The sequence below is a fragment of the Triticum urartu genome, chromosome 7A (assembly GCF_056163025.1).
Source record: "Triticum urartu cultivar PI428250 chromosome 7A, HENAU_Tu73, whole genome shotgun sequence".
Taxonomy (NCBI): Eukaryota; Viridiplantae; Streptophyta; class Magnoliopsida; order Poales; family Poaceae; genus Triticum; species Triticum urartu.
This window is the reverse complement of record NC_141879.1, coordinates 732,415,093-732,433,753: the sequence shown is the minus strand read 5'-3', so window position 1 is coordinate 732,433,753 and position 18,661 is coordinate 732,415,093. Positions and strand designations below refer to the sequence as shown.

The 18,661-nt window shown below is 44.7% G+C and overlaps 1 protein-coding gene across 1 annotated transcript; it reads left to right on the top strand.

Moving 5' to 3' along the window:
• The first annotated feature begins 14,064 nt into the window (after positions 1-14,064).
• LOC147962406 (uncharacterized) lies at positions 14,065-15,145 on the top strand. Its single transcript, XM_087538108.1, has one exon. The coding sequence runs from the start codon at positions 14,065-14,067 to the stop codon at positions 14,695-14,697; it is 633 nt and encodes a 210-aa protein (XP_087394234.1). The 3' UTR covers positions 14,698-15,145.
• The last annotated feature ends 3,516 nt before the right edge of the window (positions 15,146-18,661 follow it).

The following is an 18,661-nucleotide window of genomic DNA, read 5'->3' as shown; positions in this document are numbered from 1 at the left end:
TGTTATTTCTGTTAAAATAGGAGATCATTGTTATCATGGCTTATGTGATATGGGTGCGAGTGCTAGTGTTATACCGCATACTTTATATGAAGAAATTAAGAATGAAATTGCACCTGTTGAGTTAGAAGATATTGATGTCACAATTAAACTTGCCAATAGAGATACTATTTTAGCAATTGGAATTGTTAGAGATGTTGAAGTCTTGTGTGGGAAAACTAAATATCCTCCTGATTTTCTTGTTCTTACTTCTCCACAAGATAGCTTTTGTCCCATTATATTTGGTAGACCCTTCTTAAATACTGTCAATGCTACCATAGATTGCACAAAGAATGTTGTTACTGTTGGCTTGGATGATATGGTTCATGAGTTTAATTTCTCTAAATTTAGTAAACAACATCGTGAGGAAGAATTACCTAGTAAGGATGAAATTATTGTTCTTGCTTCTATTGCCATACCTCCTAGTGATCCTTTAGAACACTATTTGCTAGACCATGAAAATGATATGTTCATGAATGAAAGAAGGGAAATAGATGAAGTATTCTTTAAACAGGAACCTATTCTGCAACATAATTTGCCTGTTGAAATTTTAGGGGATCCTCCTCCACCCAAGGGTGATCCCGTGTTTGAGCTTAAACCGTTGCCTGATAATCTTAAATATGCTTATCTTGATGAAAAGAAGATATATCCTGTTATTATTAGTGCTAACCTTACAGAGCATGAAGAAGAAAGATTATTGAAAACTCTGAAGAAGCATCATGCTGCTATTGGATATACTCTTGATGATCTTAAGGGTCCCACTCTATGTCAACATAAAATAAATTTGGAAGCAGATGCCAAACCAGTTCGTGATCCTCAACGATGTCTGAATCCTAAAATGAAAGAAGTGGTAAGAAAAGAAATACTAAAGCTTCTAGAGGCAGGTATAATCTATCCCGTTGCTGACAGTGAGTGGGTAAGTCATGTCCATTGTGTCCCTAAGAAGGGGGGTATTACTGTTGTTCCTAATGATAAAGATGAGTTGATTCCACAAAGAATTATCACAGGTTATAGGATGGTAATTGATTTCCGCAAATTAAATAAAGCTACTAAGAAAGATCATTACCCCTTACCTTTTACTGACCAAATGCTAGAAAGATTATGCAAACATACACACTATTGCTTTCTAGATGGATATTTTGGTTTCTCTCAAATACCTGTGTCGGCTAGAGATCAATCAAAGACTACTTTTACATGCCCTTTTGGTACTTTTGCTTATAGACATATGCCCTTTGGTTTATGTAATGCACCTGCTACCTTTCAAAGATGCATGATGGCTATATTCTCTGACTTTTGTGAAAAGATTTGTGAGGTTTTCATGGACGATTTTTCCGTCTATGGTTCCTCTTTTGATGATTTCTTGAGCAAGCTTGATCGAGTTTTGCAGAGATGTGAAGAAACTAATCTTGTATTGAATTGGGAAAAGTGCCACTTTATGGTTAATGAAGGTATTGTCTTGGGGCACAAAGTTTCTGAAAGAGGTATTGAAGTTGATAAAGCCAAGGTTGATGCTATTGAAAAGATGCCATGTCCCAAGGACATCAAAGGTATAAGAAGTTTCCTTGGTCATGCCGGATTTTACAGGAGGTTCATCAAGGACTTCTCAAAAATTTCTCGGCCTCTGACTAATTTATTGCAAAAAGATATACCATTTGTCTTTGATGATGATTGTGCAGAAGCATTTGAAATACTTAAGAAAGCATTAGTCTCTGCACCTGTTGTTCAGCCACTTGATTGGAATTTACCCTTTGAAATTATGTGTGATGCTAGTGATTATGCTGTAGGTGCTGTTCTAGGGCAAAGAGTTGATAAGAAATCAAATGTTATTCATTATGCTAGTAAGACTCTAGACAATGCTCAAAGAAATTATGCTACTACTAAAAAAGAGCTTTTAGCAGTTGTATTTGCTTGTGATAAGTTCAGATCTTATATTGTTGATTCTAAAGTAACCATTCACACTGATCATGCTGCTATTAAATACCTTATGGAAAAGAGAGGTGCTAAACCTAGACTTATTAGATGGGTTCTCTTGCTACAAGAATTTGATTTGAATATTGTTGATAGAAAGGGAGCTGAGAACGCCGTTGCAGACAACTTGTCTAGGTTAGAAAATAACCTTGATGACCCACTACCTATTAATGATAGCTTTCCTGATGAACAATTAAATGTTATAAGTACTTCTCGTAGTACTCCATGGTATGCTGATTATGCTAATTATATTGTTGCTAAGTTTATACCACCTAGCTTCACATACCAGCAAAAGAAAAAGTTTTTCTATGATTTAAGGCATTACTTTTGGGATGACCCAGATCTTTATAAAGAAGGAGTAGATGGTGTTATTAGACATTGTGTACCTGAGCATGAACAGGAACAGATCCTACGCAAGTGTCACTCCGAGTCTTATGGAGGACACCACGCTGGAGATAGAACTGCACATAAGGTATTGCAATCTGGTTTTTATTGGCCTACTCTCTTCAAGGATGCCTGTAAGTTTGTCTTGTCTTGTGATGAATGTCAAAGAATTGGTAATATTAGTAGACATCAAGAAATGCCTATGAATTATTCTCTTGTTATTGAACCGTTTGATGTTTGGGGCTTTGATTATATGGGACCTTTTCCTGCCTCTAATGGATATACACATATTTTAGTTGATGTTGATTACATTACTAAGTGGGTAGAAGCTATTCCAACTAGTAGTGCTGATCATAATACTTCTATTAAAATGCTTAAGGAAGTTATTTTCCCGAGGTTTGGAGTCCCTAGATATTTAATTACTGATGGTGGTTCACACTTTATTCATGGTGCTTTCCGTAAAATGCTTGCTAAATATGATGTTAATCATAGAATTGCATCTCCTTATCACCCTCAGTCTAGTGGTCAAGTAGAGTTGAGCCATAGCGAGCTCAAATTAATTTTGCAAAAGACTGTTAATAGGTCTAGAAAGAATTGGTCTAAGAAACTTGATGATGCATTATGGGCTTATAGAACTGCATATAAAAATCCTATGGGTATGTCTCCGTATAAAATGGTTTATGGAAAAGCATGTCACTTACCTCTCGAACTAGAACATAAGGCATATTGGGCTATTAAAGAGCTCAACTATGATTTTAAACTTGCCGGTGAGAAGAGGTTATTTGATATTAGCTCACTTGATGAATGGAGAACCCAAGCTTATGAAAATGCCAAGTTGTTTAAAGAAAAAGTTAAAAGATGGCATGACAAAAGGATACAAAAGCGTGAGTTTAATGTAGGTGATTATGTATTGCTATACAACTCTCGTTTAAGATTTTTTGCAGGAAAACTTCTCTCTAAATGGGAAGGCCCCTATGTTATCGAAGAGGTCTATCGTTCCGGTGCCATAAAAATCAACAACTTCAAGGGCACTAATCCGAAGGTGGTAAACGGTCAAAGAATCAAACATTATATCTCAGGTAATCCCATAAATGTTGAAACCAATATTATTGAAACCATAACCCCGGAGGAATACATAAGGGACACTTTCCAGAACGTTTCAGACTCCGAAAAGGAATAGGTGTGTGGTATGGTAAGTAAACCGACTCCAAAACAATTTTTAAGGCAATATTTCTCCGTTTTGGAATATTTAGAAAAATAGAAAAATAAGTAGCAGTCCGGGAAGGACAAGAGGACCCCACGAGGGTGGTGGGCGCGCCCTACCCCCCTGGGCGCGCCCCCCTACCTCGTGAGCACCTCGTGTGCCTTCCGGACTCCGTTTTCTTGCACGTTACGTATTTTGGTCGGTAAAAATTCATTATATATTCTCCCGAAGGTTTTGACTCCCGTATCACGCAAACCTCCTTTGTTCTTGTTTCGAGCTGTTTTCTGTCAGGGTTTTCCAGGCTAAGCATCATGTCGTCTCCCTTCTCCAACAATGGTGACAACGATGCTTGGCTAATGAAGATAGATCTGAAGAGGGAAGAACCCACGAGGGTCAACAAGGATGAAAGGATTAAGAAGGGCACGGAGGATCAAGACAGCAGCAGCTCAGAGATGGAACCGATGGCGAGGAAAGGAGTAGTTCTGGTGCGTCTCTCTGGGAGGAGCGACCTCCCTTTTATAGGCGCAAGAGAAGGAATCAAGAGGGCAGCGATGGGAGGCGAAACAAAGAGACGGAGGCGAAGCGAACAACCAGCAGCCGAAGGGCTGCACCGTTCGCATTTGAACTCCACTTTCGCAAAAACCTTTTCAGCTTCTGTGTGACCTTTCTATACCCGTAGTGCGTGGCAAAAATTTAGATATCGGCTCGGCTCATTCCCGCAACCCGCGGCGCGGCGTGGCGAGGCGGGCGGCGGAGGAGGAGCGCGCGTGGATATCCCTCTTGTTCTCATGCTCGTACAAGTGGGGAAAGAACCTCCCTTATAAGGAGGTCCAACTCCCACTAAACTAGCAATGTGGGACTAAACTTTAGTAGTATCCCTTGCCTTGCACAAATGGGCTAAGTGGGCCTCTAGGATTTATTAGGAATTTCTGAAATAGTTATTCGGCTGCCCAAAATAGAGTAAATTCCAGCAATCCCCCAGCAGATCCCAGAGGCACACAGAAATTTGCCTTTGGTTCCAAAACACTGTTTTATATACCGGTACTGCAGTGGAGACTGTTAAGTTGAACTTCCACCTAGAACTCTATGCTACACTAGTAAGCAACTTGAACAGTGGACTGGGCCTTGAACTGCAAGTTTTCTGCGAATCTAGCTTCACATAAAGCCTTGACCGATACGTGGCTACTGTGGGTCTTCCCCGCGGGTGGAGCTTATGCGTCATACTCCATGACCTTTCATGAGTTTACTAGAGAACCCTACTCTCATAGATTGCGACGTTTGACAATCAGAGTCATATAGGTGTGTTCTTCAAAAGATGTTCTGCGGGATAACATCTCTGCTTAAATAAGCCACTTAGAACACATTAAGATATACATCAACCTGCCATGCGGATTAGGAGAGTATTGCATCTTCATGGAGTGGTATTGTGAATAGTAAGGATACTCTCCTCTCAGTTGTCCAACAGCTTGTCTTCCACATCTAATTCACGGGATCTCCGATCACAAAGAATAGGTTACCACTGTGAACAACTCATATTGTGGGTCTCATACCCATCTCCCTCGATGCATTATCTATCACATTACGTGATAGACCCTTAGTAAAATGATCTGCCAGATTTTTAGACATTTGGATATAATCCAATGCAATAACTCCGGAGTTTTTCATTTTCCTGACAGACTTTAACCTTCTCTGAACATATCCTGATGACTTCATGTTATCCTTTGAGCCGCTCACTTTCGTGATCACAGTTTGATTGTCGCAGTTCATAAGGATACCCGGTACAGATTTCTCAACAACCGGCAAGTCATTCAAGAGCCGACGAAGCCAATCTGCTTCGACCGTAGCTGTATCTAGTGATGTGGGTTCTGCTTCCATTGTTGACCTCGTTAAGATGGTCTGCTTGCAAGACTTCCAAGAAACAGCGCCACCTCCATGAGTGAATACATAACCGCTCGTGGCCTTTATCTCATCAGCATCTGAGATCCAGTTTGAGTCACTATACCCTTCAAGCACCTTTGGGTGCCCGGTGTAGTGAATTCCATAATTCACGGTGCCTTTCAAATAATGCAAAACTCTTTCTAGAGCTTTCCAATGCACATCTCCTGGTTTTGAGACAAACCGACTCAGTTTGCTAATAGCAAAAGAGATGTCAGGTCTTGTAGCACTGGCTAAGTACATAAGCGAGCCAATAATCTGAGAATACTTCAATTGGTCTCTAGCAATTCTTCGATTCTTTCGAAGTAACACACTTGCATCATAAGGTGTTGGAGAGGGCTTGCAGTCACTATAGCCAAAGCGACTCAAGATCTTTTCCACATAGTGAGATTGAAGCAATGTAATCCCACCATCATCGTCTCTCAACAACTTAATGTTCAGAATGACATCAGCCACTCCTAAATCCTTCATCTCAAAACAGCGAGATAGGAAATTCTTGACCTCCTTAATAACATTCAGATTTGTTCCAAAAATCAGTATGTCGTCAACATACAAGCAAAGGATAACTCCCTCGCCCCCACCATGGCGATAGTACACACATTTGTCAACTTCGTTTACAACAAAGCCTGCGGCTGTTAAAGTTCTTTCAAACTTCTCATGCCACTGTTTAGGTGCTTGCTTGAGTCCATACAAAGACTTCAGCAACTTGCACACTTTTCCTTCCTGACCATCTAGTACAAACCCATCTGGTTGTTCCATATAGATTTCCTCGTCCAACTCTCCATTTAGGAAAGCAGTCTTAACATCCATTTGATGAACGACAAGACCATGCGAGGCAGCTAGTGAAAGTAGAACTCGAATAGTGGTCAGTCGAGCCACTGGTGAGTAAGTATCAAAGAAGTCTTCACCTTCCTTTTGGGTATATCCCTTAGCCAGGAGCCGAGCCTTGTACTTTTCAATAGTACCATCAGGCCTAAGCTTCTTCTTGAATACCCATTTGCATCCTATAGGTTTGCACCCATAAGGACGATCAGTTATCTCCCAAGTTTCATTCGCCAAGATGGAATCCATCTCGCTACGAACCGCTTCCTTTCAGTAGTCAGCATCTTGAGATGCATAGGCCTCTGAAATAGAACTGGGAGTGTCATCTATGAGGTACACAAGAAAATCATCACCAAAGGACTTTGCAGTCCTCTGTCTCTTTATCCTAATAGGAACTTCATTATTCTCCTCCACAGGACTTTCAAAGTGTTCCATCGAAATTGTAGGTTCGGTAATTGTAACTGGTTCCTGATTCAATGAACTAGGCATCTCCTGATTAGATGAGGTAGCCATATCCTTCATAGGAAAGATATCTTCAAAGAAAGTCAGATCATTCGACTCCATGATCGTACCGACATGCATGTCGGGTACCTCAGATTTTACAACCAAGAATCTATAGCCAATGCTATGAAAAGCATATCCCAGGAAAACACAATCCATAGTCTTTGGTCCAAGCTTCCGCTTCTTTGGAATTGGAACATTGACTTTCGCCAAACAACCCCATGTTCGTAGATAAGACAGTTTTAACCTTTTCTTCTCCCATTCCTCGAATGGAGTTATCTCTTTGTTCTTTGTGGGAACTCGGTTTAGGACATGACATGTCGTCAATATCGCCTCCCCCCACCATGCCTTGGAGAGACCCGATGTGTCTAACATGGCGTTAACCAAATTAGTTAGAGTACGGTTCTTTCTTTTGGCTACCCCATTTGACTGAGGTGAATAGGGAGGCATCCTCTCATGGATTATACCATGTTCCTCACAAAAAGCATCAAATTCATTGGAAAAATACTCTCCACCACGGTCGGACCTAAGCCTATTTATTTTTCGATCAAGTTGGTTTTCCACTTCAGCTTTATAGATCTTGAAAAAGTTCAAAGCCTCATCCTTAGATTTCAGAAGATACACACGGCAGTATCTAGTGGAGTCGTCAATTAACGTCATGAAATATTTCTTTCCACCTTTTGTCAAAACACCATTCATTTCACATAAATCTGAATGTATGAGCTCTAGTGGTGCAAGATTTCTTGTTTCTACAGTCGTGTGAGACTTGCGAGGTTTCTTAGCTTGCACACACACTTGACACTTAGATCCCTTAACAGTGGTGAAACTAGGGATTAAGTTCAACTTCGCTAGTCGCGACATGCAACCAAAGTTAACATGACAAAGACGCGAATGCCACACATTGGATTCACTATTGTTGCAAATGTGATTAACAACTTTATTGCAAACGTCTGATAAGGATAAACAAAACAGACCTCCTGACTCATAGCCTTTACCAACAAAGATTCCATACTTGGATATTACAAATTTATTCAACTCAAAGACAAGCTTGTAGCCATCTCTACACATAAGAGATCCGCTAACAAGATTTTTATTGACGGGGGGGACATAATGCACGTTCTTCAGCCGCACGATCTTCCCCGAAGTAAACTTCAGATCGACTGTGCCAACACCACGAACAGAAGCACTTGAACCATTGCCCATCAGCACGGTTGAAGTCCCTGTGGTCTGATAAGACGAAAACATGGAAATATCACCGCATACATGCACATTAGCACCCGTGTCAATCAACCAATTAGGAGAATGACATACTGAAAGAATAGTGGGAAATATACCATACCCAGCATCCTTCATGTCAGTGTCTCCAATGACAACATTAGCGGTATTGCCGCCTTTCCCAGGATGCCGCTTGTCATAGCGATTAGGGCAACTAGGAGCCCAATGATCAGGATCCCCACACACATGACAAGCACCTTTCTTCTTGTCATTCTTCTTCTTGAAGTTCGTGTGTTGCACAGCCTTGTTCTTCCCATCAAACTTTGCTTTACCATCAAACTTGCCCTTGTTCTTGAACTTGTGGGACTGGAAGTTCTTCTTCTGTACCAGATTGGCACTAGATCCTCCCTCAATACCTCGAGCACGTGTGGCCTTTGCTCTCGCCTTTTCTTCCACATCAAGAGTACCAATGAGATCCGGGACGGAAAACTCATGCCTCTTATGCTTCAGCAAGGTAGCAAAGTTCCTCCACGAAGGAGGAAGCTTAGTGATGATACCTCCGGCAACAAACTTGTCTGGTAGCATACAACTGAAGTGCTCAAGTTCTCTAGCAAATGACTGTATCTCATGAGCTTGCTCAACCACGGAGCGCTCTCCAGTCATCCTGTAATCATAGAATTGCTCCATGATGTACAGCTCAGTGCCAGCATCCGAGACCCCAAACTTGGCCTCGAGTGCATCCCACATATCTTTTCCATTATCAATTGACGCATAAGCATCAACTATGTTCTCACCAAGAACACTCAAGAGAGCAGCCTTAAACAGAGTATCCATTTTCTAAAAAAAACTTGTGCCTGTTGAGCATCAAGCTCTCCTTCAGGTTTGCCAAGAGTGGCGTCATAGCAACTCATGGTTTGAAACCATAAGACTGCTCTCACGCACCACCTCTTATAGTGGATACCCTCCAAGATAGGAGGTCTCATGGAAGCAGCAAAACCACTTGGGGTAAATTGCCTATAATAAGGTTTTTGGATTGTTGGAAATATGAGCAATTTACCAAATGATTTTATTAACCGAAATATTAGATAAAGCATGACTAATATAGCCGTGATAAAGCAAGTCATGCAACCTGACGGAGGAAAAGTAAATAGCATTTGCATATATGAACTTGAACTGAACACATCTAGGACAGACACTAGATCATGTTGCATATATGGAGTAGAATCTAACACATGTAGGGCAAGTACTAGTACGAGGAACTGTGGCAGGACATCTGACAGAAAGAAGAAGAACACATACTGGACTTGGGGTCGACATCCTCTCCAGCCATGTCGTTGCTGAGGTAGTTGACGTCAGGGAAGAAGTCGTCGTCGGGGAAGTAGTCGTCGGAGTCCGTGATGAAGAAGCCAGTAGTCGCGCAGAGCGCTCCCCAAAAACCTTATCACCCTTCTCCCGTACATGACTCAAAAGGTGCGGTCTCGGAGGCCTACTGTCCCGACGTGCAGTGCACGCCGCAAGCCGGGATGAGGAAGACAACAGCAGCTCAGAGATGGAACCGATGGCGAGGAAAGGAGTAGTTCTGGTGCGTCTCTCTGGGAGGAGCGACCTCCCTTTTATAGGCGCAAGAGAAGGAGGCGGGAGGGCAGCGACGGGAGGCGAAACGAAGAGACGGAGGCGAAGCGAACAACCAGCAGCCGAAGGGCTGCACCGTTTGCATTCGAACTCCACTTTCGCAAAAATCTTTTCAGCTTCTGTGACCTTTCGTATACCGTGGCGTGGCGTGGCGAGGCGGGCGCCGGAGGAGGAGCGCGCGTGGATATCCCTCTTGTTCTCATGCTCGTACAAGTGGGGAAAGAACCTCCCTTATAAGGAGGTCCAACTCCCACTAAACTAGCAATGTGGGACTAAACTTTAGTAGTATCCCTTGCCTTGCACAAATGGGCTAAGTGGGCCTCTAGGATTTATTAGGAATTTCTGAAATAGTTATTGGGCTGCCTAAAATAGACTAAATTCCAGCAAGATCTTCATACTGAAGACATAATCCTGGGATGACAACATCTTGCTTATTCATTTCTACTTGTCTGGTTTTAAGTAAGTGATAAGACCCCGTGTTAGGAGAAGAGGGAGTACAAGGGGAGGTCCGATCTTCACGGCGTAGGATCGATAAATGGATGGGGAAAACTAGCTGCAAACAGCCGGAAAATGGAAAATAAGAGATTATGACCCGACGAGGAGGATGCTTACCGAAGCTTGCAATCCGAACATTCACCGATTCACAACCCGCAATACTATCCCACACAACCACGCTCAAGTCGTGGAGCACGAGATAGGTGCAATCCGCAAGGGAAACCATGAACTCTAACCCACACAACATGATCTAGTCGTGAAGCACGAATTAGGAGCAATTTCTCAAGGAATCACGAGAATAATGGTAACAAGAGCTCTCCAATCTCAGGAGGAGTCTATGTCTTGGGTCTTCGATAGAAATGGCAAAAATCCCCAACGAAAGGAAGAGCTAGCCTATTTATAACTGGGACAACCCCCCTGGATAGATGTGAAAGAGAACCAGCTTTGGTTTGACTAAATGGTTTAGAGACTTAATGAGGTAGCTTCTGGAAAACTCTTGTTGGAGGTGGTTGGCAGTTCCCGACCAAACATTGTTCACTGGGGTCGAACAATGTTTCTTTCAGCAGCAAACTCGAGTTCTGGGAACCTTTCGCAAGTTGGGATATCCAAACTCGTGCAAATTATTGTTTCGTCAGAATCGGAACAATGTTTTTTCAGCAGACAACGCATTCTTCATGAATTCCTAACTTTGCTTCTTCGCCATAAAACATTGTTTTGCACAGACTGAAATGTGTTTGGCCTTCTTCGATATCGCACCTGAGTTCAACCAACAACAAAGGAGGTGAAGGCACAACCATGGTTTCAAGGTCAAATGATAGAATTAAGTTAGCTTCACCTGGTCATGTATTCGCATTGCGTGGCTTCTTGTGATTGGACCGTTGATGATTGGTGGTGTGTTGCCCATGGTTGGGATGTCCTCATCAGTAAGGCTGGAAACTGATAAAAGTCACATATGTAACTGGGATGACAACATCTTGCTTATTTGGAATGTTTAAGAAAAAGTTTTCTAAAAAGTAGGGCCAGAAAAATTTCTTTTGTTTTATCTGTCGATATTTTTTTAATTGAAGTTTATAATTTAAGGATTTAATTTGCTTAAATACCAACCTAAATTGAAACTTTTGGTTTTGTTCTTTGCATTTTAAATTATGGGTGTGTGTATATTTCTCTGGAGTTTCCGTTCTTTTTCCTTTGTTTGAGCCTCTATTCATTTTCAACTTTTGTTTTCATAAAAAGAAACTCAGTTCATTTCTCTTTTTTCGAGACAACTCATTTCCTTTCTACCTCACGCTATAAGAGCTATCTTTGGGTGCAGCCCAAATCTTCGGCTCTTCGTTCGAAACTGAATGGGCGTGGCCCAATCTGCCTCCTCACTTCTCTATGTTTTTTTCTCCAATCGAATGGGGCAAGCCATCACAGAATTCCCTATTGGACGCATGTCGCGTCAAACTGTCGACCTTTCGCACAGACGTGCTCATCAAGCGATAGCCTGGGGCGGCCCATTAACATGTTTCAGCGTTTCTGGTTTTCGGAACCTTCTAGAGTTTTCCAGCCAGTTTTCCTGTTCTTTTTGGTTTTTGGTTTTTGGTTTTTTATTTTTTAGTTTTTCTATCTACTTTTCTTCTTTCTTTTTTCTTTTCATTTCCTTTTTCTGTTTCTATTTTTCTTTTTCGTTTATTTTTTCTTTTCTTATGCCTTTTTTTCCTTTTTCAAGTCCATATTTTTTTATTAATTCAAATTTTGTTCATATTTTAAAAAATGTTCCACTTTTTAAAATATCTTCACAAATACAAAAAATGTACAAGAATTTTCAATAATGTTCATGTATTAAAATTTTGATCATAAATTTAGGAAATGTTCATATTTCAAAAAAAAACTTCTGGAAATGCAAAAAATGTCCGCGGTTGCAAATTTGGTCTGAAATACAAAAAAGTTTGCGTTTGAAAAAGTGTTCAGGAATTTCAAAAAATGTTCGTGGTTTCAATTTTTGGTTAGATATATTTCATGAAGCTCCATTTTCAACTTTTGTTCACAAATTCAAAAAAAATTCGCGGTTTAAAAAAAATCATAATTTAATGAAATGGTCCATTTTTCAAATATTTGTTCAAAACTTCAAAAAATGTTCACGATTGAAAATTTTGTTCGAAATGTCATAATTTGCTCATAACTGCAAAAAATGGTTCATGTTTTTCAAAAATATTTTCTACAGTTTCAAATTTTTTGTTTGCATATGCAAAAATATGTTCCAGTCCACGAAAAATTGTTCAGAAATACAAAAAATGTTTGCACTTTTTGAAAATATACATTTTTTTAAGATGTTCACTACAGTAACTAATTCCGGTTTCAGGAAGGCGTAGCAAATGGGTGTAGAGAGCCCTTTTGTCTCAAATCGGCAAGCAAGCCATGGGAGGCACGTGAAGGAGACACACCTTTCCTATTCTTTCTAACTTAAAGGAAGCATCTGGAAGAAGTTACTTCCCCTACGCCGCGCCTAGGGTTTTTCTCCTCTCTGGCATCCCATCGCCAGCGAGTCCCTGCATCGATCAAGTGCTCCTCCGATCCCCTCCCGTAGGGTTTGCGAGTACGCTACCCGTGCTCCCTCGCTCCACCCGTTAGCGATGGAACTTGTAGCGGACACCCAGTCAAAAACCAGCGGTGGCAGCGGCGCCGCCAGGAAGCCGGATCTTGGTGACTTTCTCGAGCAACTCAATCTGGAAGATGAAGTCTTTGATGATCTAGTAATTGATGAGGATGATCCCGAGATCAATGAAAGTGTGAGATGGCTTGCCCTCGCTAGGGTTCACACGGACAAAACTTTCAGCCAAGCAGCCTTCTACAAAGATATGCGTGCGGCGTGGAACCCGGCGCAGAAAGTAAGGTTTAGGCTGGTCGGCCACAATTTGTTTGTCGTGTAGGCATCATGCCTAGGAGATTGGGAGCGCATGGTATAGCAGGGTCCATGGCTGTTCAGAAATTGGATTGTGCTGATGTGCCCATACGATGGATTTACTAAGGCGCATGGAGGAGGTGCTGATGGTGTTTATGCTTATTTGGCTCCAGATCCACAAGCTACCGGACGGGTTTTGCAAGACAAGTATAGTGGAATCGTTACTTATGAACGCTGGTGAAATCTTGGAGATGAGGTTGAACAGGAATACCCGTGGCGACTATGTCAGAATTAGGGTTCGCCATGATATTCGCCAACCCCTCACAAAGTTCGTAAGCATTGTCAGAGGAAAAAGCAACAGGTGTTCTTAGTTCGGTATGAGAAACTGGCACGATTCTGTAGTGTCTGTGGAATAATTGGACATGATTCAAGGAATGTGGTACATGAGGAGAAGAACAAGAAATTTGGAGGTTGGCTCTACGCGGATGGACTGAACAAGACACGTACTGATGAGGTGTTCGGTCGAAGTGGTGAGCAGAAGCAGACTGAGAATTCCTAGTAGAAGTATAGGACGGAGAAGACAATGGTTGACCCTGACGTGTTGGATACTGCCTCCAGCCCATCAAAGAATGTCCATATGAATATGCAGGTGGGTCCATCGATTAGGAAAAGATTGGCCCTGGAACTTGAGAATACAGAGAAGGGGAATGAGGTCAACCCAGCACCTCTCGGTGTGTTGGTTCTGAGGGCATCTCCAGCCGTTCGGCCCCCCAGGGCGCCTAAATAGAGCGGCCTGAGGGCGTGCCGGCGCTAGTTCGGCCCCTGGGGGCGACCTAGCTCCCAGTCACGCCCCCAAGCGCCGGCCCCAGGATGCGGGAAATTTAAACTTGGTCGTTCCCGCTCTCAAAAGACGCCACAAATCCGGCAATCGGACGTAGTCTGGCGTTACAAAAAACAGAGCGCCGCACGCCGCAAGTTCGCGTGCGCAATGACTCACTCGGCGGGATCGGGTCCAGGCGTTGGCGGAGTTGGCGTGCGCGGGCTCGGCGGTGTCGGAGCTGCTTCGGTGCTGGGTTGTGTCGGCGCGGCTTCGGCACTGCTGGGCGGCGATGTAGAGGCGTCGTTCGGGCTTGGCGTCCGTGTGGTCGTGGGCGCGGGAGCTTGCGTCGTCGGCGTCGTCGGCGTTGCCGTCTGCATCTGGTTCAGGATGATGCCGCGCTCCGCCATGTATCACGCCCTGACCTGCTCGTCGTTGCTCTGGAGCATGTCCGCCCCGCCCATCAGAAAAGCCATGTCGGTGTTCCTCTTCTTCACGGCGACGTTCGTCCGGAGCAGGTCGAGCTTGATGGCGTTGTTCTTCATCAGCGACGACCACCGCGCCTCGGTCTTCTCTTCACGTAGGACGGCCCGGGCCTGGGCGTCGGCGAGGCAATGCTCGATGGACTCCTGCACTCGCGCGGTTGCCGCGTCGGCGTTTTTCCCCTTCTTTGCCAATTTGTGGCCGTCCGGCCGCCCCTCTGACGTGCCCGAAGTCGTCGCGTCCGGCTTGTATGTCTCCCTGGCCTTGTCAAGGTTACGTCGGACTTCCGCCCACTTCTCGCACTTGTCAATGCGCTTGTAGACGTGGAGGTGCTTGAAGTCGGCGTCTTGGTTGTCGCGCCGATACATGGTGAACATACGCAGCAGCTGCGCGGAGGAACAAACAGTTGGCGGGCGGCGGGCGTTGACGACGAAGAGATGCGGGCGAACGGCGTGCGTACCTGATCCTCAACGCTGGCGCCGCTCTCCGGGCGAGCCGCGACCTCCTTGAAGATTCCATGCCATTTGTTGCACGCCAACTGGATACGCCCCCAATGGTTCGCCATCGCCTTGGAGCCGCGCTGCATGTAGACGCCTTTGAAGTACGGGTCGACGAGCTTCCGCTCGTCGAACTCGGCCTTGATGCGGTCCCAGTACGTCTCCAAGCTCTGGTTCGCGCCGGTGGTCGGGTCGAGGCAGACGACTTTCCATACTTCGGCGAGGCATTCCTCCTCCTTGGACGTCCACTTGATGCGCGGTTCGCCTGACCTAGCCGCCCGCTTCTTCTTCTTCTGGCGCCCCTTCGTCGGAACAGGAGCCGACTCCTCCTCCTCCTCCTCCTCGGGTTCCTGCGCTTCGTGCACGTCCTCGCCGTAGACGTAGCCGAGCTCGGCCTCCATGTCGCCGCTGAGATCCACTACCTCGTCCTGGGTGGCGAACCCGGGAGACGCGGCGGCCGCGGTCGATCCTGTCGCGATGATGTCGTCCATGTCGGCTCATGTGTCGTCCGTGTCGCCGAGGTGCGAGAAGGGCAGCGGTCCACGGCGGAGATGGGGCGTCGGTGTGGACGCGTAGGCGGCGGGCAGCGAGTAGTTGTATGGAGGGTACTGCACGCCGACGAAGGCGGGCGAGGGTGTGCGCGTCGCGGGGTGGCCGTGGGGGAAGGTCACGTTTGGGTTGAACCCCCCGTGCGCGTCGCCGTCGGTGTAGCCGGGCGACGACGATCCCCATGGAGATCCGATGCCTTGCTGTCCCCAGGGCGCGTACTGGGCATGGCTGACGACGGGTGGATTCATCATCCTCGCGTGGTCGGCCGATGAGGAAGACGCCGCCGCACGCGCCGCGTTGTCGCGGGCCTTCTTGGCAATGGCCCTATTCCGCCGGTCGGTGGTGACTGCGTCGCGTCATTGAACTTCCACCCTCCACTCGGCGTTCGACATGCCCGGTGGCTTCGATGGCGGCGCCCTCGGCTTCCACTGCTTCGGCTGGGCCACGGTGCCAGTCGTGGTTGCCGCCGCGCGCGGCATGGCGTACTTCTTCGGCGGCATGGCGGCGACTGGAAGGCGAGCTGGAGGGGGTTTGGCGGGAGAAAGGGAGGGAATGGCGGGAGGAAGGCGAGCGAGCGGAAGAGATGCGAGGGAAAAGCGTCAAGAAGCGGCGGGAAAAGGCCCTCTGGTCGCCGCCAGGGCGGGCCCACGCGCCTTTTTCGCTTGTGCCGGCTCCCCAAGCGCCCCCCAGGGCGCCGGGTTCGGCCTGGGTCCGTCGGCACCAGTTTTGGCCCGAGCCGGCAAAAAACGGGCTTCTAGGGGCGCGACTGGGCCGTTTTTTTGGCGCCGGCGCGGCAAAATCGCCTGGGGAGGGCCTTTTGGGGGCGCGACTGGAGATGCCCTGACCAAAGGTATTGGTGAGGATGGGGGTGTGAACAAGTCACCTACCAGTAGTTCAGATAGCAAGAGAGCTTGGTTCAGTTCTGAAGGATTTTCTGGTGATAGATCGGTGACCTCCCTCGAGGTGGACCGCCGGCCACAATGAGTCTGTTAATGTGGAACTGCCGGAGGGGACTGCCGGACAGTTCGCGAGGTTTTGGCCCTCTGAAAAGCCAATTCCCCGAGGCTAATATTTCTATCGGAAACAAGACAAGCCTCAAGTAATATGGAGAGACTTAAGTGGGGATTACACTTGAAGGGTTTTGTGGGTGTATCTAGTGATGGTCTAAGTGGGGGTCTTGCTCTTTACTGGGATGAGAATCTTCAGGTGACGGTTTTACATTCTTGTGCACGATATATTGACGTGCGGATTGTAGACAATGCTAATGATAAGTTTTGGAGGACAACTTTTGTATATGGTGAGCCGCTGGTGGAGAACCATCATCGCATGTGGACATCTTTGTCTAATCTTCGAGCTATGTCATCAGAACCGTGGCTAGTGTGTGGAGATTTCAACAAGGCAATGTGTCAACACAAACACTTTTCTCGTTCTCAGCATTCTAAAAATCGGATGCTTTTGTTTCGGGACTTTCTAACGTCGTGCAAGTTGTTGGACTTGGGATTTTCTGGGATCCCGTTTACTTATGATAATGGTCAGCAGGGTGATAGGAATGTACGTGTCAGATTGGACAGAGCTTGTGCAGATGAAGCGTGGACGGATTTGTTCCCATTCATGCAAGTGGTGCATCTGGCGTCTTCATGTTCAGACCATGCCCCTGTACTAGTATGGTTATCACAGGTGGAACCTATGTGGGCTAGAGCTACACCCAGGTATGAAATAATGTGGGAACGACGCCCTGCTTTGGGTGACGTGATGGCTGATAGTTGGGGGAAGAGTAAGCCTGCTGGTAACCTTGGTCTAGTCCGAGATGCACTAAAGGAGATGATGAATAGATTGTGATTATGGAGTAAGGAAAACTTTGGGCATGTCACTTCTGAACTGGAGAAGTTGCGAGCTGAACTAGCTGATTTACAGCTTCAGGATGCGGATATGGCTGTGTTAAGGCAGAAAATGCAACAACTAGATGAACTCCTCTATCGAGAGAAGATGCTTGGGCTTCAACAATCGTGGATCACGTGGTTGAAAGAAGGTGAGCGGAGTACAACATACACTAGTAGAAAACGAGCCTTTAGTCCCGGTTCCAGAGGGTCTTTAGTCTCGGTCCTGCAACCGGGATAAAACGATCGGGACTAATGCCCATTACTTTCAGTCTCGGTTGGCCTACGAACCGGGACTAAAGAAGATCCACATGGCCGCTACTGGAGCAGGGTCGGAGGACCTGTTACCAACCAGGATTAAAGGATTTTTTTTGAAAAAAAATGTGAATTCATTTTCGATTTTTTTAGTTTTCAAATTCCTGAATTATTTGACAATTTAATCTCTAATCACCCCTCATCTCTACTCCAACCTAAGCACGCTTAACTTTCGAGTTCTATTCCCCATAGTTTCCAAGTCTGCACTTGTTGTTTTCTTGACAATAGTAATATGTCAATCCTATTAACCCTTAGGTCTTGATGTCACATGATTTAATATTTTGAAATCCAAACAATTATTAAAATAAAATAAGTAATAAAATAACTAATAAAATTATTTTATTCATTTTTTGCCATTTATTCATTTGATATGGCATAATAATTAATATCTTTAAATCTATAAATCCAAATTCGACAAATAATATATCCATTATTATCAGAAAAATGTGAGGAATCAATTGCTTCTTGGTGAGGAATCAATGTCTGTCTAGTTGCAGCAACTGTTGTTATTTGATTTTAGGAGTTGAACTTGAGGATGAAGTCACACGTTTCACTGTTTGACTTTGAAACTAAGGTTTATTGAATAAGTAGTTTGACCATAGTTTGACCAGAAATTCAAAAAAACTTTAATTTGAGGGAAAAAAATTCCTTTCAGAATATGAGGATTCTAGAAATTTGCAAAATGGCTTACGGCGGTGGAAATCGGAACCGGCTTCTCGTGCTGAACATTTCAATACATTTTTTTCGACATCGTATGCAAAAGTTATAGTTTTTACTTTTTCATAACACTTTTTTGCAAAACATGTCAAAATTTATGTTTTTTGATTTTCCTAACTAGTAGATGTAGCAACATAACTACATCTCGAAGGTTTTTAATTTTTGAAGTTTTTATCATTTTCTTTTGTTTTTCTTCAGAACTAAAAATGGCGATACGGGGAGGGGGTAGAGTTTGAAAATCGGATAACCCCTTTAGTCCGGGATGGTGTCCATCCAATCCTATCGCCGACTACATCTGCTAGCATCGTCCCAGCCAGAGTCACAACTAAG